This window comes from Neodiprion virginianus, chromosome 5, assembly GCF_021901495.1.
Source record: "Neodiprion virginianus isolate iyNeoVirg1 chromosome 5, iyNeoVirg1.1, whole genome shotgun sequence".
Classification (NCBI taxonomy): domain Eukaryota; kingdom Metazoa; phylum Arthropoda; class Insecta; order Hymenoptera; family Diprionidae; genus Neodiprion; species Neodiprion virginianus.
In genome coordinates this window covers 4,351,910-4,379,775 of record NC_060881.1, presented here as the reverse complement: position 1 = coordinate 4,379,775, position 27,866 = coordinate 4,351,910, and the positions used below count along the sequence as shown (strand labels likewise).

General features: G+C 36.8%; 1 protein-coding gene across 3 annotated transcripts; it reads left to right on the top strand.

Annotated features, from left to right (window-relative positions):
* Window positions 1–493: 493 nt before the first annotated feature.
* On the top strand, window positions 494–27,849 carry LOC124305934 (uncharacterized). Of its 3 annotated transcripts, none has more exons than XM_046765962.1 (4): window positions 494–950; window positions 24,245–24,498; window positions 26,425–26,669; window positions 26,843–27,849. In XM_046765962.1, the coding sequence occupies exons 1-4, from the start codon at window positions 896–898 to the stop codon at window positions 26,844–26,846; spliced, it is 558 nt and encodes a 185-aa protein (XP_046621918.1). In that variant the 5' UTR covers window positions 494–895; the 3' UTR covers window positions 26,847–27,849. The 3 variants fall into 3 exon arrangements, with proteins under 3 accessions (XP_046621918.1, XP_046621920.1, XP_046621919.1); XM_046765964.1 differs by lacking the exon at window positions 494–950 and adding an exon at window positions 6,390–7,156; XM_046765963.1 differs by lacking the exon at window positions 494–950 and adding an exon at window positions 23,207–23,363.
* The last annotated feature ends 17 nt before the right edge of the window (window positions 27,850–27,866 follow it).

Sequence of the window (27,866 nt, the reverse complement as noted above, 5' to 3'; positions counted from 1 at the left end):
AGATTAGTATATCAGTATACGAATTATAATAACGTTAGCTGTTGCTCGGCTTCTTCTTTTTTCAAATTACAGAATATACTGACAAAAGTTTGTATTTGACCATAAAAATCATTTGTTTCGAGTTATTCGAAAAGCATAACCTCGATTTATTCTATTTCCCGTAATATGGCGTAAAAATTATCTAAGACAAATCCCGTTCCAAAAACATCGCACTACGCGTTTTCAACGCGAGTCAATCAGCGCCATCGATCTATCGACCGATGTTTTCCGCTCGGAATTGCCGTGCGCTTTCGATTTCCAACATGGCCGCCGACAGGATGAATATAGCTACAATTACACCTACTCGCGTCTTCCCATCAAAGGCGAGTCATACCCTTTAATGAACCCTGGACAGGTGCGCGGGTGCATTTCTTACCTCTAGAATGTGCGGCTCACAATAAACGCGCAAACGTGAAATAGCGTTCCACGTGGCCTAAGCCGAGGCGGCTAGAGGTCGCAGTTTTATCGCCCCAAGTATAACTGCCCGAGTTGTTAGCGGGGTGCTAAGACCTAATTAGCAAAGACATCGGAACGATTTCGCACTTGTGCCCACCGCGGGGACCGTTTACAACCTGTTATCGCGTGCCAAACCGAACTCTTTATACCCCCCCCCCATTTACCAATCTGTCTCTTACATCCCAGTCCGTGTTCCTCTGCTTTATTCGAAGACGATCGGTGTGGGTATTCAGTAATCGTTGGCCTTGTGTAATATGCAACGCGGAGTTTGATTGAGTCACGACCGGTTTATAAATGAAAAACACTTTGCTTCTTGTTGTACAGTTTTCGGAAATATTTCGAATATTACTGAGGAGACGTCGCGTAGTTCTTGTATAATCGACGCTATAAAGGAGGAGGAATGATGCACGTGAACGGCACGGGAATCGCCGATGCATCGCTCAGGCATACTCGGGGTGACTAATTTATTAATTTCACATCTAATTGCTTCATTATCGATGCACTTTCTTTTGTTCTTAGACTTTTCTCTTTTGCATATATATCATGTGAAATGTTCGCACGCTTTCGTTTCCTTGAATACAGCACATTCATTGATCGATCATCGATGTAAGCCGAAAGTTGTCACCGGTGAAAATACCTAGTGATACCGGAGATAGTCAATCAGTCAATTTTGGATAACCGAGATTAGGGATTAAGCTCGAGGAATTATCGATGTATAAATTCTCTGCGGAGTTCAAAGTCCTCGGTTCCATACATATTTGAATTTTTGCCATCGGATTTCGTCGAATGCGGTCGTCTCAAAAAAATTCAACGACAAGATCATCCCGGCGCCATGTTGTGGAAATTCTCACGCCGCGGACATCAATTCGTCTGAAACATAGTTGGAAATTGCGTTATATGTTTACGATGTCTCAATCTTGAATATTCACGTTTAGAAGGACGAACGGGCACCTCACTACTTTGTGAATCGTTCAGGCGGCGGCAAATAACGCAGGGAAGAAGTGGCAATTTGAATAACGACAGCTATTCGAACGCGTGCCGTTTAAATCCATTTTTCAAACCGCGGTCGTCTTTTGTCCACGGAGCGCGATGACACGACAAGGCTGCATTTTCGCTGCCGGTTCCTTGCCTCTTGTTTCCGGCGGCGAGTGTAAAGCTATTAAACGGCAAACAATATATCGCAAAAGCTTTTAAAACCGATAGCCTCGGGTGGATGGATATTACACGTGGGTGTCTGATTGCGAAAACGGGAACAAACGGCTAAAAATTCGCATCCAAAGGATGCGGGCACTTTAATTTCGAGAGCCTGCAGATTTTTGTTTCACTCGGATATTTGAAATATTTGAATAGTTACATTTTTTTTGTTTTACAAAGACAAGAAATAGATGAGCTCCCATGCAGTTGCAGCGATTCTCGCGTTTATTCGCACCTTTACTACGATGATATATTTATTACACCTGTATCATAATTATACAAATTGTATAGCAACTTAGCGTCTCACTACAATATCCAATAGCAATGGTAAAATTAAAACGAAATTTTCTCGTTAAATATAAACTACGTGTATAATACTTACGGCGTTTTGCAAGCGAGTATAATGTAATGGTAGATATGTATAGCCACATGTGTAGGATTGGTGGCACGTGATCGATAAGCGAGCGCGAGGTGACAGAACGCAAGTGGGTCGTCGTATGAAAAATATACGATGATTTGATAGTTTCGTTAAAAATGTCTGGGGCGTGAGGAGGCGAAGAAAGGAAAAATATGAATAAAAAGAAAAAAAGACCGTTTTCGTTTCGAGGGAACTGAGAAAAATTTCTTATTTTTTCTTTTTTACGGCAATTACTGTAACATACCATACGTCGTGACAACAAGTTATACATGCACATTTTCTGCTGTGGCAATGCATGAAATAACAATTAGGGACTTTATACTATAAACTGCACACAACCAGAAACTCCTCTCATTGTCAGTGCGAAGTCTGGTGCAGCGCATAAAACACATGAAATAGATAGATAGATCGATAGATAGACATAAGATAGATAGGTAGATAGATAGATAGACAGATAGATAGATAGGTATATGATTCCTATTACGTTGGTAAAAGAAAGTCTGTATAGAAATTGAAAATATAGAAAGTAATACCTTAGCCTGAATTAGGAACTAGATTAAACGCTAAACTATCCTATCCTGCAAATATATGCATCAAACTTGCCGACCGACCGATGACCGCTGGCATTATCGAACTGCCGTACTCACACTAGTATATTTTTGTCCGACAATTTATCTTTTGGCCTTACAGTAGGTAAAATTAGTAGCGGAGGCCTGAAAATTTTGACGTAAAAAGCTGCGACTGCTTTAGTCATGCACCGTCTCACTTAAGGGTTAATAAATTATTACTTACATGTATACTATTCCCGCACCGACGGATCCATTGATCGATGTTTTTAGTGTTTCACAGTGTGCAGGCTTGTACGCATATACGTATGCGGAGATTGTGGCCCACAAAGTCGCACCTTTGTTCCCCCCTTCCTTTAACATATAAACTTAAACCTTGACCGTCGAAAAGCGTATATGTATACAAGATACACGCACACACACACAAATTTCCTTACGCTGTTACAAAATGCGAAATTCGACCGGTTCTCTTTCACGAATGATCTGTAGGCATATAATTATAAATGAATCACAGCGGTTAAACCCGATCTCGAATGCAGGCAGGAGACTTGAAAAAAAAAAAGAAAAAAAAATCGATCCGCATTTTCTTTCCGATTTTTTTGCACTATATTTTAAGCTCGTGATTAATTATTGATATGCCCCCGCAACGTTTGTATTCGACTTTATTGTTGCAAGTATTTTTATATTATACTTATAAACGAGCGTTACTTCAGAGTCGCTTTTGCCGATCTCGATCGAAGGTCGCGAGCCTCGGGTTTGAATGCGGAAACGCGCGCGACTGCGGAGGTGGTTTAGCACATTAACAACTCCTGTTCTCCGTGGAGGATATCAAGCTCCGTCGACGTTTCTTCTTTCATTATATTCTATTGTACGTACACACACGTACCGAATGTATGCAACGGCAATTTAGACCCGATCGTAAATATATTATACATATATATATACTTATACGTATATTATTTATATATATAATGTCTATACACCCACCTACGCAGTCTTTGCCTACATGCGTATCACACATGGATTGTTTTTTACGTAGGCCCAGGGTGCAATTATTATATATGCGGCATATTGCGCACGTGTTTGCGTGCGAGAAGGATAATTATTGCGCGATTGTCGCGCGGCTGTTCAATTCGCGCCGCGAAAATATTAACCTTGAAGAATATTATAGCGAGATTGCGACCATTGTACGAATACTGTGTATATATATATAGAGAGAGAGAGAGAGAGAGAGAGAGAAATATAAGTTTCGGGTAGAACGATAATTCCATCAGGTGGTAGAATTCTAGGCAGGTGCTTTAATTACGACCGAAATAAACACGCGGTTAGGAAGGAATATATTATGATAAAATTTGGCGGGGGGGATTTAAATACATTTAACGTTTGCTTGTATAGTGTACGATATGCGTAATATCCTTTTCTTTTACAAATATCATGTACGTTACAATGACGGAATGGAAGGTCTGTTTAGAACAATTTGTCGTGTGGAGGGACGTAGTTCTCCTCTCTGTAAATTGTAATGGGCAAACATGACCTTGCCGAGTATATGTAGTACCCATATATATTGGCGATGATTGGCAATGTCGAATGACGAAGAATGAGAAATAACAAGGCGAGTTGCAATAACGATTTCCAAACAAACGTCGAATAAATCCAGTTATTGTTTTATAGGCATAACGACAAGGGGGAGACGGTATATTGTTGTATTCTAGAAACAATTGTATTCTTTAGCTTATAAAGTATCGCGGGTTTGAGGAATAATTTGGTTTATTATCCAAGTACGCAGAGTTTCGAGGATAAGAGAATATAAAAAAATAATTTATAGCTATATTTTACCGTTTAGTGCATGGATTCGAGTATTTTCCTTGTATGTTTAGCAAGTGTTTAGTTAAGGATGCGTGGAATTTCCGTTTCGTCTTAATCATACACAAATTGTTACAGAAGTATAAATGCAAGTCATTCAATTTCGTATGAACTAATTAGTCGATCCCAAATAAAACAAGGATGACGTAGATTTGACGGATTCGATACTCAGAAGAATAGAAAATCTAGTGGATATGTTTGTTTCTACAAGTCTCTTTGATTTCGGTCATTCGTACCGTACGATTTATTCTATTGGTGAAAAAATAAATTAACGTTAAGGCCTTGTTTGATCAAAGAAAAAAAAAAAATTGTTAACCATAACGAATATATACACCGAACAGTTGTAGATACTTGTGCCACATTTCGTAGTATAATTCGAAAATTACGCGAACCGTTACAACGAAGAAATGAAGATTTCCTCAATTCGCGAAATGACAAAATGCTTTTACGGATTTCGATTCCGGCTCGATATACGAGGAAAGTTATACATACCGCTTCCCTTCATCGAACTCGCGACTCTTTCCGCATAATCGTTCTCACTTAACCAAGCAATTATCATTTATCATATCACGCGAGTCGCTCTCAACCGATTGCGTCATCCACGTTGACGCGAGACCTCAAGATTAATTGTAAGAATTAGGGAAGTTCGAAAATTACTTGAGCGTTTAATCAAATGCTCACTCATCAGCTTTCCCCGAAAATTCATCACTACAAACAATACAATAATCAATTTTAGAGAATCTCTGATTCATCGTTAAGACCCGTGACAAATCAAGCAAACAATTGCGATGCATTTGTTTAACGATAATTTTACAAATCGCTCCGCCTCCTCTCACCACTCTACGAGCACACAGATATAACAAATTATTTCTAATTACGAATTTATTCTTCTCTTCAAGCAATGTATACATGTAAGAATGTATGTAGACGGAGAATGTTTACATTTTCGATTCTTGCTTCCGTTAGGAAGTGAAACAAGACGGACAAACCGTCTAATAATTGATATGCGGTCATGCATATCGTTAATTACGAGAATATAATTGTTGAAAGATATAAATTCGAACAATTGGTCATTTCGAATTTATATCTTTCAATAACAAATTATAGTACAGACACGTATGTTTCTACGTACAACAATCCTCCCGGCATTGAGTCAACGACTTTTCCACAATTATCGGTCGAATCGAGATAACGACATGAACTTGCGTTACACAATGCTTGTAGGTACTCGGCGTTTCCGAAAAGCGTTACTACCATTATTATTACTATTATTCTTATTATTACACAATTTGCACAATTTTTTTTTCAGCTTCGTTTATTTCTTTTTCTGGTACACCTAACGGTTATTAAACTTTTTCTATAATGTAACGTGTATACTTTCATACATTGTATACATATAATACGGTGAATTTTGTACATGCGTTGCGAATTATCATAAATTAGCAATAAATTACAATTATACGTATATGTATAACGATGCATCGGCGTGCAGCGAGTGTATTTTTTTTTATTCACCGATTGGGAATAATTTGAAATTCTTATTAATTACCCGACGCTGTTTAATACGTATAAATATATATATGTATGTATATGTATATATATAATACAGGTAATAGATACATGTATAATACAAGACTGGAATAACAGAGGCGGCAAAGTCGACGGGTTGCCGGGAGATTGCGAGGACGAAACGAGACGAGACGAGGCTGTTTGTAAATATATCTGTATACACGGGTCCGTGTAAGTTTAATGCGCGTGCGCGTGTGTGTGTGTAAACCTATACGCGCGTACAGACGGCCAAGAACCGATTCTTGGGTGTTTGAATGCCGCCCGAGCGGATTTCTGATTCAGTCGCGCGGAGTCCGCCAAACGGATCGGAGCCGCTGTGTCGTCGTCTTGACGAACGATTTTAAATACACGCGTACAGAGATCTCTCGAGACGCAACCCCCTCGGACTCGAAGCGTGTCACATGCGTAACGTAAACGGCACGATGCAGGCATTTGCCGTAATTGGTTGAAAATCTCTCGGTGGCTAAGGATACGGGGAACGTGATGTAAGGAATGAAAAAAAAAAATAACAATAAAAATAAAAATAACAATAAAAATACAACCGGATTAATCGCGTTGGAAAGAATATTTTGTAGAAACTGTTGTTGGAAAGAAGATCGCGCCTCGACTGCCTCCGCGTGAAGATTGATCCAACGAATTTTCGTCGTGTAATAATAATAATAATAATAATAATAATAATATTGATAACAAGTAAGAAATAAGAAACGATAATTCGGCAAGAAATTTCTAACTTTCGATCTTCAAGTTCGTTGTAGAATTGTACTTTTTATTAACTTTTGCTTTATCGATGTATATACCTGAACAACAATCGTAAGAGTGCGCTGTGATAAATAATATACAAGCATCGGAGGTCTTGGATATAACAGTTTTGTTGGTAGTTTTGCTCGGCGAGTGCTCTCGAGAGACACGAAGTGGGAAGTAGACAATTTTGGAAAGTTTATTCATCAAGGGCAGTGAGGGTGGTGGAGGAGGAGGAGGAGGAGAAACGGAGGAGCGTGCAGTGTTTAAAATACAGCCAAACTGACGGATCCGAGCGCAACGTTCAGTCCAGGTAAAAATCCATGAATCTCTCGGCATGTATCTTTTGTTCGCCTAGCACGAACGCTTCGCTGCTCGGAATTATCGACGACGATCTCTCGGACAGCCGTAGTTTTCTCATTCCTTTCTCAAATTACGTAGTAATTCGTTACGCTGATTAGTCAAGTGGAGCCAAATTAAGCTACCTGGCTGTCGGGCGGATGAGGAGGAAAATTGAACACCTTGTTTTATTATCATTATTATTATTATTATAAAAAACACACACACACACACGCACATGCGATATACGTAAAGTTTTACGACACCGATCAAGCGTGCAGTTACAAATTCGTTATTTCGTTCGGATTGTCGGTTGTAATTAATGTCTACCAATTTATAAGGTTTGTTCGGTAAGAGCGATGATTTTTTTTTTGTTTTTTTGTTTTTTTTTCGTTTTACCGCGTTGAAATTCGCGAAGGAATTTTGTTGATCGGTTGTTACCTTGATTATTACGTACGTGTGACGATGATGATTTGTCGGAAGGGGCGGGGGGTTGATGTTAAGAATTTGAAATGTTCCGAAAGTCGGGAAAGTTGAAGCAAAGAAGTCGAAGAAGTTTGAAGAAACGACAGTGTTTTCGGAATGGTCGGAGAGATACGAAGGATCAAAGTTCCGAAATGCGGTGTTGGGAAAATTCTGGTCGCGACAAGTCAAGTTCCGAATATAGAAATATACTCGTAATCAACGAATCGGTGGAAAAAATATGAACGACGAGAATTCAAAACGAAAAATACGGATAATCCGAAACAAAGATAGATCAAAGTGGGTGGGAATTTCAGCGAGCCAATGCATCCGTAACGTGAAATAAGGGGTAACTTCATATCGTCAATTCCGGTTATCTTCAACGAGAGAAATCCTTAGTTCCGTTTAGTTTTAGTTTAGTTTTGCAACGATACCTGTTTTACCGAATTTTTCTAGTTACCGTAACAAATTGAAATCTTTCTCAGTGTTTATGTTAATTTTTTTTTTATTTCTTTTCCTATCGTTTTTCCAAAATATATTGCGAAAGAAATTGTGTATACATGTGTAAACAAGCGAGTCCCCGTTGAATTTTGAATATAAATATCGAGTTCACGGGCATCCGGCTTATAGGCCTAGCATTATACTTATACATTATATATATATATATATATATTATACACATATTTTCCAATTCGCTAAGCATTACGCGGCGCAGTCTTTAAGGACAGAGAGATTATACCCGACCGTACCTTATTCCTATTTTAAATTGTGAAATAGTGAATGTCTCGAGGCTCTGTGCGAATGAGATCACAACGCTTGACAAGAAAAGACTCGAAGACAGGCACGGTGAATTATATTTATTATTATTATTATTATTTACGGCCAGAATCAAGGATCATTACGAATTTACCGCAATCTTTTGCTCTTCCTCCGTAATTTCTTTCTTACTTGTTCTTGTTTTTTTTTTTTTTACACATTACCTACTTTAAAAAAAAAAAAAAAAAAAAAAAAAAAAAAACCAGGCGAGTAGCGTACCGAACTTCAACCGGTTCCACTCATTTTCCATCGCGTTGAAGTTAATTTACGTTATCGCAACGATTCGGACTGTGGAAAAGAAACCGTTATTTCGCGATATTGGAATTGTTTGAAATTCGGTAAGCAACCGTGATAAAGGAAGAAAAAAAGAGACTCGTTGTCGGGCTCGTATTCCGAGATACCGGTTCGTGCAAAGACATTGTAAAAATAAGGAAAATGTAGAGCGACGAGGATGTTCTTCCCTAATGTTCCCCGTTACTAAAAAGTCACACTCCAACTTCGATATCCTCGTCGTTTTATCCTCGGCATCTATTTTTTATTCCACATTTCGTACCTAATCGATCACATAAATATTCGAACCATTATCTCTATTTTTTCAACTTCCGCGTGAGACTTTTTTTTTTTTTTTTCATGTTTCCTTTTCAGTAATCGCAAATATAAATATGTATATATATATATATATATATATATATATACATGTATGATAACAACGGGACGAGATTAACCTAATTCTCGTGTGTTTAATAATTGATTAATTAATCAATTCATAATACAAGATATACTGTGTCTTGTGTTATTTACACGTACAGATTGATACCGTTGCCCAAAAATCGCTCTCGAACCGAACGAAATCACAATGTTTGCCAAATACATACGCACGATGCGATGATAACAGTAACAAGGAAAAGTTCGCATGATTTTTGCATACAAACGTATAATAACTTATCATTCGAATTATTATTCCTTTCATTTCTTTCGCTCTTTATCTTTGATTCTCCATCTTTATTCCCCCGTCCCTCGTTATTTGTCATGGCGAAATAATGAGAAATTATTATTATTATTGTTATTATTGTTATTATTATTGTTATTATTTTTGAAATTTCGCACATAATTTCGCAGCTTATCGGAAAAGACCGCGCGATCATTTTCACGTGATATCGTTGAAATCCAACTAGTTATCGAAGATACGTGATTGTACGTGATCCCTACCTACTTACATAATTTACACTACTATTATTATTATTATTATTATTGTTAAATATCTAGAAATTGTAAATAAAAAATTGCGTTTGAATAATAGCGTGTACGTATTCCGTATTTATTACGATTTCTGTACGTAATATTCTTTGCCAGATCGATCCTGCGTGTTAATTAATACACGGACGTGTGATATGTCTGTCTGTATGTTCGTATTAAGCAAAATTAAAAATAAAAATAAAAAAATATATATATATAGAAAAGAGGAAAGACATCGATACAGGTGTACGGCGACGTGAGTAAGGAAAAATGAACACGTATGCAATTCGTACACGTATGCTTGAGAGGTCTATTAATAGGTATATTGACTATATCTGTTCGTATGATATATAAATATATGATATATATATATGTAAGGTACTTGTAAGATATATGTAAGGTACTCCCGACACACAGGTTACAGAAAAGGCTGACGTTCAGCCGTGAACCCCGGGCGTGCAGAGAGAGCTGCGTGTGTAGTCGTAAAATTAAATTGCAAGTCGATATATATATATATATATATGTATATGTATGTGTATTTAGTATACGCGTGTGATTATTAAACTTGAAAATTTTCGCGGTCTTGTTTTTCGTTCACCGTAGTCGATCCGCCCTAACACTCTGCATTTAATTATACGTGGTTCTCATTTTACACACACACACGCACACATACCCAGCCATCTAACTGTACGGTTTTAGTCATCCAAAAACGATTATATTCCTATCGCCTCTTCTCCTTTTTCTTTTTTTCCGCCTCACTTCCTGGTTTGGTACGTGTCTTTTTTCTTTTCTTTTTTTTTTTCAAATTGTGTACAAACCGTTATATAACTATGAATATATATATATATATATTACGCCAGGTATGTACCTATAATATACGTATTTAAATAAAAGTATGTGTATTGTGTACAGTGTATATATATATATGTATAAAAATTTTTAAGATTTGTGAGAAGGCGGAGAAAAAGATGAAGTGAGAAGAGAAAGAGAGAGAGAGAAGGGGTAAAAAAAAAAAACGACGGAAAGGAAAAACGATGTTGCGAAATTATTATTAATTTATTTGATCAGATGATTTAAATTGGATTAATTTTACGCGCGATTTGATACGCGTTGCGGTAATTTGATATAACACACACCGAGCGTATAATTTGTAATTATTATTGTTATTATCGGTTATTTCTAAGGTCAAGTCGACTAATCGGTTGTGAAAAATGTCGCTTTACCTGTATCAATCTGATACGCGTGCTGAAATGGAACAAACTTCCCACACAAAGTGATATTGGCGCGACTTATTCACGCGTGAACGCGTGTCGTATGTACGATACACGTGTGCGGTATAGTATGGTGTAAAAAAGTATATTTATTGGGTTATACGTATGACGTAACTCGTATGCACGTATTTATATATGCCATTGTACATACCGATGTGCACGGTGTTCGTTATTCGATTTTATTGGCTGAAATGACTCGCCTTCTTCCTCTTCTTCTTCTTCTTCTTCTTCTTCTTCTTCTTCTTCTTCTTCTTCTTCTTCTTCTTCTTCTTCTTCTTCTGCTTCCTCCCGACGTCGACGAGGCCTCGATCGAAACTCGTAATCACAATTTAGCGCTGCAGGAGAAGCGGCCGCACGTCAGTCGCTTTTACAGATCAATAATGTATTATTGTCGTTACATACCGTATGTATACACGGGATATATGCCTCTGTGAACGTACGCGTGTGTACGTAACAACTTTGCATAGTTTCCGTTTGCCTCAACTCTATCTTTCTTCTTCCTTGTAAGCTTTATTTATTTATTTATTTATTTTTTTTTTTATTTCTGGTACAAAAAAAATTCTATAGAGATGCAGAAGCATCTGTACATAGAACCAGAAGTACATCTAGTATAGAAAATGAACATTATGAAAATAAAAAAAAAATTATTACTTATTGTCTGTACTGCTTAACAAAGTGATAGGAACCAAAATTACACATAAAAGTACATAGTTATTAAAGTAAGGACTAGTAAAGTTTCATTTATTTATTTATTTATTTTTTTCATCGTCTCTTTTCTCCATTCGAAATTCTTCTCTCCACTCGAGTTCTTTTTTTCTTCAGATAATTACGCCAGCCATACCTGTGCGGATGATTGTGCGCGTATAGTTTATAATTTCAACGATCCGTCAGTTGCAGAAAAAGAAATATTAGCTTTTCTACAATATTATATACAGATGCGGAGCAGTATCGTAACGTTTAACGAAAAGAAACAATCAATTCTTTTCTCTCCCTTTCAATTTAACGGGGAAGTTGAGCTGATGAAAAATAACAAACAAACAAACGAACAAAGGGACAAATGAATAAACGACCAAGAATCGATGATACGAAACTTGCACGCAATAACGATTATCTTACGGTACATTGAAAGAATAAAATATATCCAAATCCGTAATAAAACTGCATTGCAACAACTGTTTTCATACCAGAAACTCAAACTTTATATGTTATTCACGCTCGCGTATAATCGTAAATTCTTCATTATTCGAGTTTAATCAAATATCAATGAATTCGAAAGTAAATTTTGAAAAACGCTTTTCAACCTTCAGCGTATATATACATATATACATATATTTAATTACATACGATACAAATTTTGAATATCAGCCACTCTGCGTAGCTGCAAAACTTAGGGTTTTAATTTTAATTCTCTTTTCATAAATACCGTGCAAAACGTACATAATATATGTTCTAACGTGCATTCATGCGAGAATTACACACGCTCACGTCACCGTGTAACGATTTATTTAATACTCGGTATAAACTTGAATCTGTCCGGCTGGATGAAAAATGTAGAGCACCGGCGTGAATCGCGAATCGCGATGTTGTTTGCACAGGTACCTAAAAATATATGGCGATTGTCTCCGCTCAGATATATTCTCTGGCCTCAATTTTATGCTGCCGCGAATATACACACATATACATGCTAGCTGATTATACTCCGTTATCACTGTATATTATACAATAAATTTTTATGATCACAATTAATGTCGCGAAGATTGCCGTTGATGGGGGAAAAAAAAAAAAACCAAACGTTTGTATCAAAATAACAGTTAAAAATTGTGTAACTTAACGTGATGATAACAATTATTATTTTTATTATTATCATTGTTATGTATTTAAAAAATTCGAAATTAATGCAGACGATGATATATATGGCATTTATTAACCGGTAAAATGTTGAAGGCGCCGGTTATTAGCATCACGGTTGCGAAAAAACAAAAAAAAAAAAATAACGAACGATTAGTCTTGACCGTGAAACGGCGCTGTATTTGCATAGGTGTAAGTACACGTAAAATAATACGTAACAAATGTAATAACATAACCGAGAAGGATTTAAATGTAATATACGTACCTATGTGCAGGATACGTTGATCGAAGATAGAAAAAAGAAAAAAAAAAAAGAATGAAGAAATAAATAATTGGAGGGAAAGAAATCGTTCACAGGTATTTTTAGCGACGATATCACACGCTATGCTCGTTTTCACGTATCAATTATTATACGTATACATATATGTGTATAATTTATGTAAACTACTGCATGTAGAATTACAATATACTCATGTATATGTATATATGTATATATATATGGACAATTACCCACGCATAAATATGACCGCACGATATTGTTGCGTACAAAATGGTTGTTAATAATTAACTACGAGAAGTGTAATAATTAAGGCTTGTGTGTCAGGTGATGTGCAAGTGGGTAACGTATAACACGAAAAAGGTAAAATCTACCTACGATAAGAGACGATTCGAGTCTCTGGTGGTGTTTGCATACGCGTAGGAATGTTACCTTTAGCTAGATAAATTGGTGCCGTACAATAATGATAATTATTATAGTAATAATAATAATTATAACATTAAACCGTGCCACGAATGCGATCTTTAACGAAAGGCCAAGTTCATTATCTGTCTGGGTGGCAATACAAACACTTGACAGCAGACAGAGAGAGTGTGCGGGTAATTAGTGAGTTTTAAATATTCTATTATTTTTTTCCCCCTTCTTTTCTCTTTCGGTGTCTCGATTTTTTTTTTTTCGTTTCTTTATTATTTTTTTTTTTTCACGTCTGAATCGACGTTCAACTTTTAAGCTTTTGTTAATACGATACCGTTATAATTTAAACTCGGATGACGTAATTTTGCGCATATATACGTGGATATATGTATAATACAACCGCACGACTCGTCGTAATTCCGAGGTTTTAGGAAATTGCGACGTGAATTGAAAAGGGGGACGAAGTTATCTTTACAATTTCGGCATCACGCTTGTCAAAAGATATATTATGCCGCGATGATGCCGTTTATGATAATTACGTGCATACAATGTGTATGTTACATTGTAGTTACAGGCTATAGCAAAGCAAACATTCGTTTTGATATTACATTGCGTACGCAAATGAAGGTATCTGCATATGTACCTAAAAACTCTGATCGTATAATATGTAAGACACCGGGACGATCTCTTGAAAGTTGAAAATCAGCCGCGCATGCGCCGAATAATTAAATCTCATTGGTCGGCGAAATTTTCCAGCAGCGATATTCTTGTCTGCGACGCAGGCCGGCCAACCTAAGAAAAATGTCTACGTTTGAATTTTCAAAGAGCTTAAGCATTAAATTCCCACCGTTCTTTGAAGAATCGACTTTCCGACCCGATAAAAAATGCTTCCCAAACCTTTCCGAGTCACTGCCTCGATTATTTGAGATTCTAACCTCGAAAATTCGTATCAACCGCATCGCCGGCAGAAATAGTTTGACAGCTGAAAACTCGCGCATGCGCGTTTGATTTTCAAGTTTCGAGAGATTGTCCCGGTATAGTAAATTTTAGCACTTGAAATTACGGTATAAATTTCTCTTTTCTTTCTTCCACGACATATATACAACAAAAAAAAAATATGTTGCGGCATAATAACTTTATTATATAACAATTTACCCCGAGAAAGCGTGCGAAATGATTAATACAAAGCGGAGCTGATAATGATTCACGTATGGCGGTGATTAATAACTATGCATATTATTTATACCGTATAGATGTGAAAATCCTATTTTTAAATCTGGCATGTGAGAATTGCTAAGCTATAATAATAACAATTTCCAGTGCAGTATAATATCGTACATGAATTATAATAATATGCGTATGTACCTTGTATGTAAATCATAATACCTATATTAAAAGACTCGAGCAAAACGGAGGCTGTGCCGGCTGCATTTTTCCGTGCATCTAGCGAAGGTGAGATATAATTTACAGCTGACTTGGTAATCCGCGGATCATGATTCGCCGGAGATCGGATAAACCTGAAACGTTAATCGCGCAACCGTCGTTTATTATTGCATACGTGCGTACATACGCACGTATGTTGGATATTTTTATGACAAGCCTCAACGTATAATTATCGTCCCTGGCGTGTATAAATTTAAGCTTGCAAATTGCGTGTACAATGAGAGAGATAAATTACGAACAAACCGAAATCGTTGGTAATTATACACTCGAGATTCCGATTTTTTTTCGAATCTCTTTCGACAGTATTGACATTTGACGCGCACCCTAAACGACGGTCGTTTAAAACGCTTGTAAAACAAAGTTTTATCAACTTTTGATACGTATGACTGTGTGCATAATACAAGAAAAGATGAAAGTAAAAAAAAAAACGAACAAAGAAGTTGCAGTAACGAATCTTGAGAGATTGCTTTTTTTTTTATTTTTTTTTTCTCCACGAAATAATTGAACATTATGAAAAAAAAAGATTAGTACTCGGTGACAATTTACAATCGAAATGTAACCCCTTTGAGTCACACGTTTTGTGATTTTTCGGATCGCTGATCACGAATATGAAATCAGATTTTGAAAATTGAAGATGGTGGATCCGATATGACGGACGAAAACTTGAAATTTCATTGAATATCGTGGAAAAACTCTATGTAGGGGTTTTCGGGGGTCGCTGATTGGACTCGCCATATTGAATTTTCAATATCAGATTCGTTATCAGCGACCCCAAAAAGTCCTGGACAGAGTTTTTTCTTCGGATTCGATCGAGTTTTAAGTAATTGTCGGCCATATTGGATCCGCCGTGTTGAATTTTTGAAATTCGATTTCAAATTCGTAATCAGCGAGGCCAAAAACTTGTAATTTATGTATAACATGTGTACGCGTAGAGGGGTAACTTTCTCGGAAATGAATTATTTGTTCAATTGTTACGATTTTTCACAATTAATTTTTTTCCAACAATAATCAGTAACAGTAAATCTCTAAATGTACAAAAAAAATTGATATAAAATAGGTGCCAAAAATATTTACCACTATGACTCGGAGGGTTGAAAAAAAAAACAAAAAACTCAAATCCGTTAATTATACATCAGTTTTTAAAATACGCGCGCGTGCAAGTTGGATGAGCAAAGTTCGAAGTACATTTGTTTGGTAATCACGATTGATTAGCCTGAAGAATTAATTACTTTTCTCACCGATTAGAACGTAATTTCCATTGCAAATGTTGCTACCGATTAACAATTTACACACCGCGTGTTTGAATAAGGGACTCGGCGAAAAAAGAAAAAGAAAAAATAAATATAAACAAACAAACGATTATTATTCCTGATTTACAATCTCGTAATTTGTCGTTGCCTTTTTATTTTACTCAGGTTCAGTGTAATAAGTGTTGTGCAATTTTGCGAAATAATGACGTCGTCGACAGAAAACGCTAATCCCTTGTTTTATTTTTAAACTACAACTTTCTTTCTCCGTATTTTTATTACACGCGTTTCGGTGCAGCAGACAAATGGGTCAGCAAACGCGATGATACGCGCGTTGTAATTAATAAACCGCAAGGACGTAATTATCATTGTGAGGAAAACTCAATCGCGGTAAACGGTATTTTAATTTCCTTCTTTTTTCCGCATGTATTATATACGCGCGTGTGTGTTTCCATATATATTAGGGTGGTCGTTAAAAATTAAAATCTTTGCGGCGCCCGAAAAAATCCTTCCTTCTGATGAGAAACTACGGGAAAAATTTTGCTTTTGCGATTTAAACAAAAATAACACGTGCCGACCGCCAGTTGAAGTTAATTTTTCGATCAAATTATAGTTTTTTTTTAAATTCGTCACAGTATTAAAGTTTAGGTAAAAATCATTAAATACGGCTAATAGAAAATTAAATTCTCTATAAAAATGTTCCTTTAAGTTTCTGATAACGTTCATATCCATCGCAATAATCTCAATATCAAATTTATAAATTCTAATTTATTATCAAAATCACTGCTGAAAATTTTGTAGAGAATTTAATTTTCTGAAAGCCGTTTTTGATGATTTTTACCCAAACTTAACTACTGAGACAAATTAAAAAAAAAACCATAATTTTATCGAAAAATTAACTTCAATTGGCCGTCGGCACGTGTTATTTTTGTTTAAATCGCAAAAGCAAAATTTTCCCCGTAGTTTCTCATCAGAAGGAAGGATTTTTTCGGGCGCCGCAAAGATTTTAATTTTTAACGACCACCCTAATATATATATATATAAAGTTAAAATCTTTATCATATAATTCTGCAATTTATATTACATTTATATCTCTCTCTCTCTCTCTCTCTCTCTCTCTGTCTCTGGTTATATGTATTATAATTACGTAAATATTATACCTATTTAAAAATACAATACAAAGTGTGCGCGCGTTACTGGCGCTAATCGTAAGCAAAGTTTATTTTCACTTTCGCCATCGCGATGATGATGATTGAAGCGACGGATACATGCGGCAATAAGAAAGGACCTCGAGCTCAAGGCGATGTTCGTAATAATACATAGTATAATGCTTGAATAAATGTTAAGCTCAATTCGTGTGCACAACGTGCATAGGCTTAATCGTTATGATATGCGGGAGGATTAAAAATCTCTGCAACGTATAACATATATATGTATATATATTTTTTTTTTTTAATTCACCCTACATATCTACAAAATTAAGCCAAAACCGCAAATTTCCGACTTGCATAGTTTTCGGGATATGTCGGTTAGAGTGTTTGAAAAATTCAAACCGCGTGACTCATCTTTTACTATTTTGCTACCAAGATCCGAGTTTACGAGGCTTTGTTTAAAGCTAAAAACTAACTTTTGACGGAGTACGTATAAAGAAAAAAGTTGTAAAAAAAAAACAAATATACATATATGTATGTCTTATTTGAAATTTTTTACTACATCATAAAATAAGATAAGATCGCAAAGAACGACATTATTATCTATGATTACGTATTTGTATAATATAGAGAATAATTAGCCGTCAATTCAACTTCACTCACCGCTCTTTCCCTTTTTTTCTTCGTCGTTAGTTCGACGTCGATTAAAAAAAAAAAAAAAAAAAAAAATATTATGGCAAAATAAAAAAGAAAGAGGAAAAAAATAAATAAATAAAAGGCCGTTATATCCTTTCTTCAACTCGAAACCATTTTACGTGAATAATTAATTAACATTTCCGCACGCCCGTTGCTTATACATAATTATTATACACCTTTACGCGTCAGTTTTGATCTTTATGCGATCCTCGATCGATTATCTAAAATAATGTTTACTTGAAACACAGTGCGGTTTATGAATATGCCTATACACTATACATATATGCGTTTGGTATACGAGCAGTATCGTGATTAATAATAATAACTCGGAACGTTGCGAACGGTGCTTTTTGTGCAGTTTTTTTTTTTTTTTTTTTTTTTTTCTGCAACGTTGTTAATCCACTGCTCGAGTGTCTGAGTGCGATAATTGCGAAGGGAAAAGAGAAAAAAAAATCACATTTCTGTTAAGAGACTCGACGTCTAAATGCGATGTAATATGCATGTATCGTTACAAACCGGACGTCTGCTGCAGTAATACTTTATTGTGCAAAGAAATGATTCGTACCGATATTAAATGTATCTATTATGTTACACATTGTATAGGTATTCACATGTGCAGGATAATAAGAACGAGTCATTACTCGGCTGAACTAGTTTCAATTGACAAAAGGCGGCACTTGATTCCTCGGTGTGTTGTACATTATTTTTTTTTTTTTTTTTTTTATTTATTTTTATTTTAATTTTTTATTCCTTCTTTAAATCCCGCGGATTCTTTCCCACCTCGACGGTATTTATTTTTTTCGATCCATTCTTTCTACCCGTAAAAATTGTAGTAATTCAGACTCGTTACACTCGTCTCATTAAAATGTCCGGATTATTATTATGCAGATGTGATTGAAACAAGATATTAGCATATTAATTATCCAAGCTAAATTTTTCGATTTTGGTAAAAAATGAAAATAGTCGAGAACCGAGCGGGTGACCGGAAATAAAAATTTCTCTCAGTGTACGCCTACGAGTAAACATGACCCGAGAAGTTTCTTTTTCAAAATCACTTTAAACATTTATAAACAATCGAGCGGATGAATAAAAAATCGGAAAGAAAAAATCCAGGCACCGTTTCAGAGCTGGGACGATAAGTTTCAGAATTTTTTTTCTCAACAGTATCAAAAACGGTGAGGCTGTTCGGACGTTTGTCGGATTCCCACGGAATTCCAGATACACGTGTAAATGTAGAATTGATCGTCTGATAAATAATACTCGATGAAGCGCAACGCGATTGCGAAAACGTGACGTATGTTCAACAACGAAGATAAAATGCAAAAAAGAGAACGATAATAAAAATGAAAAAAAAATGAATAAATAAATAAATAAAAATGAAAAAAATAGACACGAGCAGAAGAAGAATAAGAAGAAGACAAAGAACCGTTGCGATAAAACTGCACTTTGTGATGTATTGCGTAGAACGGAAGAGTTGCAAGTCTCCCGTGACTTTCAGATATCATACCTGAGGCACATGCGACGCACGTTTCGCGTTAAAACACACGTATTGTGTCGCGTACCGTATAAATATACATTTATCTTTGCTGCTGCTGCTGCTGCTGCTGCTGCCGATGCATGTACGATGCATGCAAAAATCACGACCGATCCGTAGGTATGCGTATTATATATCCAGTGAAAATGCAGCGCGGTGCAATCGCGAACAATCGCTTCGCAATCTATGCGCAGACGGGTTATACGTGTACCACATTTTATAAATATAACACCGCACGTGACGAATGTTCCCATATTTTTTTTTTTTTTTTTTTTATAACGACACCGTTTCGAAAAGATATATTTACGTTATTTTTCGCGTAAGGTCAAAATCATTCGGAAGCTCTACTCGCTATACCTATTATAATAATAGTAATAATAAGTAGAATATCGTACTAAATTATCTCATTATTCGTATTGAAAAGAGATTAGAAAAAAAGAGAGAAAAAAAAAGGTCAGTTTGTAAGTTGATCCCATTATCGTGCACAATAAATACAATTATCTGTTGTTAATCGATATACATATACGTGGTATATATAGATAGTGCGATTATAGTCGTCTTTATTACCTTATATTAATTACATGTAGAAAGAAAAAAGCTACGATACGATCATCGTGTATAGGTATTATAGAAATTTTATATACCCGTAATCGTGTCAGCGACCTCTTACAAGGATCAGAAACTGTTCGGAATCAGTTTTAAGTGTAAAGGGCAGCGATACTGATGCGAGAAAAATTATAAAAACCTGTAGAAAATTGATAATGGAGATGGCACGAGACTGAAGTTGGCAGCAACGTTCAATTTAACGAAACGTTACAGGGAACAAAAAATTATTAGTACGCAACTTTGCAAGTTTCAAGAGATTCTCCCGGTATACACACCTCATTCGACACACGCTTATCTAATTTGTTTTTTCTCACTCATTTACCTATTTATACAAGCTACGCTCATTACGTCGTTTAGACACAAGTATAAAAAAAAGTCCATAACTACACGTGTGTCAAAACAACCATTTTTTATCCAAATAATATTAAATAAACAACACACATATATATATATATATATGTCGTAGGCATCTAATAAAATCGGGCATTTAATTAAAGAATGTTTAAGGTGAAACTATTTACAGTAAAACCTTTTAGAATATTAGGCTTTATATATAATAAATTATTTCAAGGATTTAAAAGGAATGTATGAGAAAAGAAAATTAATTTTTACAAAAACACCAGTTTCCCGCTACATCCTGTTTTCTCTTCCTTGTGGTTCTTTCATTTCAATTTTCTTTGAAAAATACGCAACGGTTTATACCTACGACGTCAAATGTGTCCGTGGGCTTTTCCTTGTAATACAATCAGCCGAGAAATGTGTGCGGCAAAGTATAGAGACTACGATATATTTGTATGTATGTATGGTACAATACCACATACCTGTGAAACGATGGCGCGACGGATTCGATAATGAAAGTGGACGACGAACGAAAGTGGGCCAAACATCGTGACGCGAAGAGTTGGGTGGGTTCTCATTCATTCGCGAGATACTCGTTCTCGGGGCTGGGTTGAAATTACCGAACTTGAAAAGTTCCGAAAGCGGCTAAATCCGAATTATCTTGCGACGAAACTTGAGGTAAATAAGTCAAACCTCGAAGAAGCAACAAAGTTTCGAACGGTCGGAAACGCGACGGATCAAACTTCCCATATGCAAGATTACGAAAAGCAAAGTTCCGATGGAGCAAAATTTGGTAAAATAAAGTTTCGATATTTAAAATATACTCGCACAGCGTACAGTTTACTCAACGAGTGGGTGTAAAAAATTAGAAAAACCGAAAATCAGAATTACTAGCATTACGAACGACAAGTATCGAAAATCGAAAACAAATGGGTGAAATTTCACTAGGCCAATAATTCATGGAACTGAAAATCTTGGATCATTCGAAACTTTGATGTTTCGTCAAATTTGATTTCCTTACTTTAAGTTTCGCAACCAAAATATTCGGAATTCGGCGCTTTCGGAACTTCTCTAAATTTGAAATTTCAACTCCGCCTCCGATTCTCATTACAATATATACACACACACATACACACACACACACATATACGTGGTATATTACGTTATACGTAATATATCTGTTTAAATAGCGTATATAAACGTTATAATATGAGCGTAAGAACGAAACGCTGGACATAATGGGATAGGATAAAAAGGTGAGGTATCATTACAGTTGACTAATTTGAAACGAAATGATTCTGAAGTAAAACGAAAAGATAGAAGAAGATCTATGAAAAATATTCAGTTACGTATCCGCAACCTATCGTATACTCTTTTCCTCTCTGAAGAATGATACGTAATTTAAACAAGTTCTAAATTCATGTGAAAAGATTACTCAAAGGCTGGACGTGTATAATACTTTATAATCTAGATTAAATACATCTATAGAACGCATCATATGTATACATAATACCGTGTTATTAACGACCTAATTATATCGCGTAGCTATAAATGAACAATTCAATAATAAACTGATTAATTTTACATCTACAGGTGTGAAATTACAGTATATTATATAGATAGATAACAAGAAAATTCCATCGCGTTATGCGGTGGAAAAAATTCTTAGACACGTGTATTTGCCGTGTGTATATATTGTTAGATGTTGTCGAACTTGCGTTCGAAATAAACGTTTAACTATATAAATTAGAACAGAAACAAAGTAGGTAACGTATGATTCCACTTAAAATTAGAGAGATCTGGGTAATAATCGATCTTCTTTTTCTGCGGCCGCAAAAGTTGTGTTTATTAAGTAATTTAAATTTGCCTTGTATTATAATATCGTAAAATTAACGATCGCGCAGGTGCTGATATTTTAAGAATCATAATAATAAATTTATACGTTCGGCAATAATTATACACACCTATACACCTGTACGCGTTATTATACATAATATAAGATGTACGATAACATCAATAATTACTAAAAAATAAGACTAAGATTATCGCCAGGCAAATAAAATTGCCTCTCTTACAGGCGGGTATAGATGATGGGTTATTATATATTATCGTATATGTATAATGCGTGCATGTATGCATCTGTGTACATTAAAGGTGCGCATCCTGCGTTGCAGACTTGTTTGCCCGGCGCGGCGTTTGCACTCGTTCAATGAACCTGAACGATCCAGACGCCGGTTATGAGTCGGTATCGTATTCCTTATTACTCTAGTTGCGGGTTTACAGCAACAATGCGCGTTCTCCGTGTGTCAAAATTTTGCTGCGCACAATTCAAGTTCAATTTTTCACGACTGCGTAACAATTACGATGTCGCTGTTACTATCCGATGCTAAAAACTTACCCCTCAATTTACTGTTCGTGCTTGTCTTAATTAACGTAGGTATGTAATCGTAGGTGTTTTTAATAGACCTTCGTTCATGTATATTATATGTATATATACACACACGCATATATCATTTGGATGAATTTATGATCGGGGTCTCGCAGACTCGAAGCGATCCGCTGCTGCCGGTATTATCACAACCTTACCGGCAACGTCAACTACGAAATGAATTTGGATCACTCGTAAGAGCTCGCATTCAGTCAGTTAACACGAGCCGATGATCTCGCGTTGATCTGCTGCCGCTTCGCGATTTCTTTAACATTCTCTTGCGTATCTATCACATTGTCGTAACTCGCTGTCATGTGGTAAACAACTACTTTGCGTACGCAGATAAAATACACTGTTGTCAATGATCGCGAATTCGGCTGATTATGACTATACGGCGAATGAATTTTGGATCTGTGAGTTGAACGTGTATTAATTGGTATATTGTTTGACAAGGGACGAAAGATGCGATCGCAAACTTTTGGGCCCGAATCACACACGATATATAGTTTTTCTAACAAGTGGATGAAAAGTTTTGGGGCCTTGCGTAGGGTGTTAGTTTTACGGCACACGGTCGAACAATTTCTTCTCCCTAGGGACGAGAGTGAAGCAACTGTAGAACTGCGCATGCGCGAATCTATATTCACGATACTGACAATGAAATTGGCTACTTTCGACCCGCTAAAATGCAACGAAAAGTTCCACTTTTCACGCACGTGTGATACAATAGTATGTTATGTAATGAGGAGGGAAACTCGATCTTTTCGGACCGAGCGTAAACTTGCAATATGAGTCGTAGGTGAGCCGAAGACAAATATTGCAAATACGATAGGGTAAAAGACCGATGCTTCCTTGTTGCGCACGATTCTTTATACAACAAGAGTATGTCACGAGTTCTTTCACCAAGCACGAATTGAATTGAGGTTGGGGTGGCGTAATGTCAGATTTTTTTCGCGACCGCGCATGCGCGCAGTGCGGAAAAGACCACTTTCCAACTCCCATGACTTGAAACTGGACTTTTCAGTACAACGCGCATGCGCAATCGCAGACTCGCTCTACCGTCGTAGAAACGAGCACTTTGCGTACGGAAAACACGCGTGGAAAACCTCGTAAATCGTGCTCACGTTATGTAAACACAATTTTATTCTCAAATATATTATATATATATATATGTATATGATCTTGTATTTCCATTGGGATAATCGACACATGTAATTTGAAGAAATTGTACGATATTTGTTTTAGCTTTTGAAAATGACGTGTGATTAATTGTTTGCTCGTTTGTTTTTGTCCGTAGCCATGTCTCTGGAGGAATCCCGGCGCTCCCAGCGTCCCTATCGCTACGGGATGGTCCTGCTGTGCGTCGGGGCTCTGATCAACTGGTTGGGTCTAGCCGAGAACTACGTGGAGCCGGTCAGATATATCGGAGTGGCCTGTATCGTCGCCGGAGCTCTCCTTATATGCGCAGCAATGTGTTGCTGGCTTCACGCCCCTCCAACTACGAGGCCGCACGTGTCAACGATGCACTCGAATCATCCCATAACTGCCCAGGTATACCTAGGATGAAATTTTCCTTGTTTACCAGCATGTTACGTCGACCAAATTTCACAAGGCTGAAGTTGGCAACGTCAATGTCGATATAAAAATTACCATTTTCCTGCTTGGGGATAAATTGAGGCGTTGAATTTATAAAGTCTGAGTCATTCGATGCCGCATGTATGCTGTTTGCTTAATTAAGTTCAGATTACGTATTATAAAAGTCCCGAATAACGAGTTTTGCGAAAAATGCATCAACACAATAAAGTTATAAACTTCAATCTGATCAGGATAGTTAGAAAATTAAATGAGCGCGATCTGAATTCGCAAAGAATCGTGAAACGCTCATTTTTTAACAGGATCGTTCTTACGATCTCCGCAACTTTTTAGGGGTTGTCTAGTATATACGTATATATGCGCAATCGACAATCTTTTTTTCTCGACGACTTTCTTTCCGCAACAACTCGATATCGTGCTGTTTTCGCAGCTGTGTAAATTCACGAATTGGCAGAAATTATCATTTGGTGAGAATAACAAATTTTCGAGCTAAGGAATTTTGGAATAAATTATCGCGAGAGGTTGTATGTCGGATTCTTATAAACCGTACGTGAGTAAGACGTTCGGAGCCGTGTGAAAACAGAGAGAAAGAGAGAAACGAGCGCTAAATAGTTCTCTGCGATATTACTTTTCGTGATCATCGCGCAGCATGAGAAAGAATTTTTAGAACACGCTTGCAGGTCGGACCGATATAGCACACGGAACATTTTACGTGTATACAGGTGTAATAATGTAGGTTTGTTTGAGAAGAAAATCGATGTGATGTATATAACATGGAGTCTGAACCGTTCGCTTGGACGAATAAATTCCAATTCAAATCGCTTATAAATTACACGAAATGCGTGAATATCTTTTTCGATTTGAAGAAAATTGCACGAATCAGGTTTAACAATTTGAAAAATACGTACATAATCGAAACGTTTCTCTTTCACTTTCAATTTCTGATTGGCGCTTAATTCAGAGATTTACGAAGGTGAAAAAAAAGTGCCTTTGAAATACCACGCGTCGAGGGTCGAAACACACCGGAAACGTTGAAACATGTACTACGCGATCGATCCGCGTGGGTCAAACTCGTGTCTACGCAGTTGGTTATACGGTAAACTCGGTCCTCCGACTCGATGAATATAACGTTGTAGGTGGATATAGATATAAATGAGGATTGTGCAGCCGCGCAGGTTGTTCACTTGGAAGTCGTGGTTAGGCATATCCAACGCTGTATACATTCAACTGTTTTTCACGTGAAACGACCACTTTGAAGTTGGGAACGTTATCGTAACGATTCATGGTGAGGAAAAGTTGTTAAACTTGGTGATTTTGGAATTGTTTGAAATTCAGTAAACCTTAATTAAACAAAATGTACTCATATTTTGAAATCTTGGTTCCGTCAAAGTCAATGTAAAAATTAGAAAGTAGTGATTTTTTTCCCCAATGTTTTTTTACGATAACGTTACTAACTTCAATCTCGTGTAAAACGATGCGATTACAGATCAATTCCTTGCGTTCTATACCGAGTCATCAGATGTCGCGCGGGTTGCATGGCAGCAGACGATTATCCACCATGTCGGAGCTGGACGCCATCTTGCGCCGTATTTAATTATAAAGGTTATTCTTTATCGGTTTTTTAAGTCCGTGTAGACTCAGCGTCACAAGGAAAATACTCGATGACCAGGCACGGAGTTTTCCTCGTCTCGATATACCCGCGGTATGATTAAGATAACGTTATTCAAAATTGTACCTAACCTAAAAGGAGCGAGTTGAAGTTTCACTTGACTGGTCGTTTGCATAGGCCTGTTTTTCAATGTAGCATCTTCGTATTGTAACGATAATTGAAGTGTGGTGACGATAATTTAATTGTTTTTATTTTTTCTCCTCCCCCCTTTGCAGATCGACGATCCAATTCACGTTATATCGATCGATGAACCCGCGGGTGGATCCAGGCAGAAGCCTCCGGATTACGAGGCGGTTGCCGACGCGCCGCCGAGCTACGACGATGCGATTAAACTGAATCCTGGACAGTTCGTCAGGTCGAGTGATGCGGGATTCACCGGTTCGCCGGAAGTCGGAAGATCGTCATCCGGCGAACTTTCGGTAACTGAAGTTGCACCAACGCCGCCTCCGCCATACGCGAGGTATGAGTTCGTTCGATACTGATTCTTTATTTTTGCATCCTTGAATAAAAAGCTCCACATAATTATACAATGAAAATCTTGCTTGCGATTAAGACGCGGCAAGTTGCCAATCGAGTGGTGTATGGTTTTTTTGATTCTAACCTTGTTATTTCTTTTTTCCTCTCTGCTTTTAGGTGAATAACTGCACGGAGGGAAGATTAACGCGACTACGCCGCAGAACCGAGAGAAGAAAAACGAAACAGAGTTTAGCAAAAGTAAATTAATAAGTAAACTAGGGACCATACAACGGGACCAAACCGCGTGAGATGAAGAACAGAGGCTTTCATCGTTTCTTACTCTTTGAAGAAATAGGGGAGCGTAATCAACTCTGAAAATCCTCGGCCCTTAAGGCTGGCCGACGACGAGCTGACGCCGCGAAGCTTTCTTGATACTTAAAAACATAACAACAATAATGAAGAAAAATAAAAAAATGTCTCGCCGCGTGCACCTATATACATTCTTTTGATGTATGTGTGTATGTGTAATAGACGTTGGATAGCGTAAAAGCACAATATATTACGTTGCACGTGCCATGCCGCATTTATAAAACATGCATGCATGTGTGATGCACGATTTGAAAATAATTTTTTTTTTATTTAAAACAAAAACAAAAAAAGAAAGAAAAAGAAAAAAAAATCGAGAGAATCGCCGACCGCATTACATACCAGCTAATCTATACGTACACGTACCCTTGCGCCATATCTGTAAATAATCGTCGAGGCAATGAAGACTTAACGAGGGAAAGAAGGCGAAGATGAAGAAGAAGAAGAAGAAGAAGAAGAAGAAGAAGAAGAAGAAGAAGAAGAAGAAAATTAAGGAGATTAGACATGGTGAAAAAGAAATTAATGACAGACAAGGACGAAGAGGACGTAAGAAAAAAAGTTTATCGGATATCCGAAGGAGAAAATCTGGCTGTCGAAAAATCAAGAGAAAGAAGCGCATGTTTACTGAATTCTCATGTTACAACAAACTTATTCGAGACAACGAGATTCATTTTCATCTCTTTCTCCATACACTATAATCCTGTGTCGACACAGAAGCACCAAGAATTGCTACCTGCATTATAGTTATGATAAGGACGATATCAATGCTGCTACAACTATTGTATTAACGATAATAATGATAATAACAACACCAACAACGACAACAACAACATCA

Excerpts from the sequence above, each read along its gene's own strand:
- LOC124305934 (XM_046765962.1), top strand. The coding sequence starts at position 896 with ATGATGCACGTGAACGGCACGGGAATCGCCGATGCATCGCTCAGGCAT. Across the intron at positions 951-24,244 it reads ATCGCTCAGGCATACTCGGG|CCATGTCTCTGGAGGAATCC; the intron begins GTGACTAATTTA and ends TTTTGTCCGTAG. Across the intron at positions 24,499-26,424 it reads ATCATCCCATAACTGCCCAG|ATCGACGATCCAATTCACGT; the intron begins GTATACCTAGGA and ends CCCCCTTTGCAG.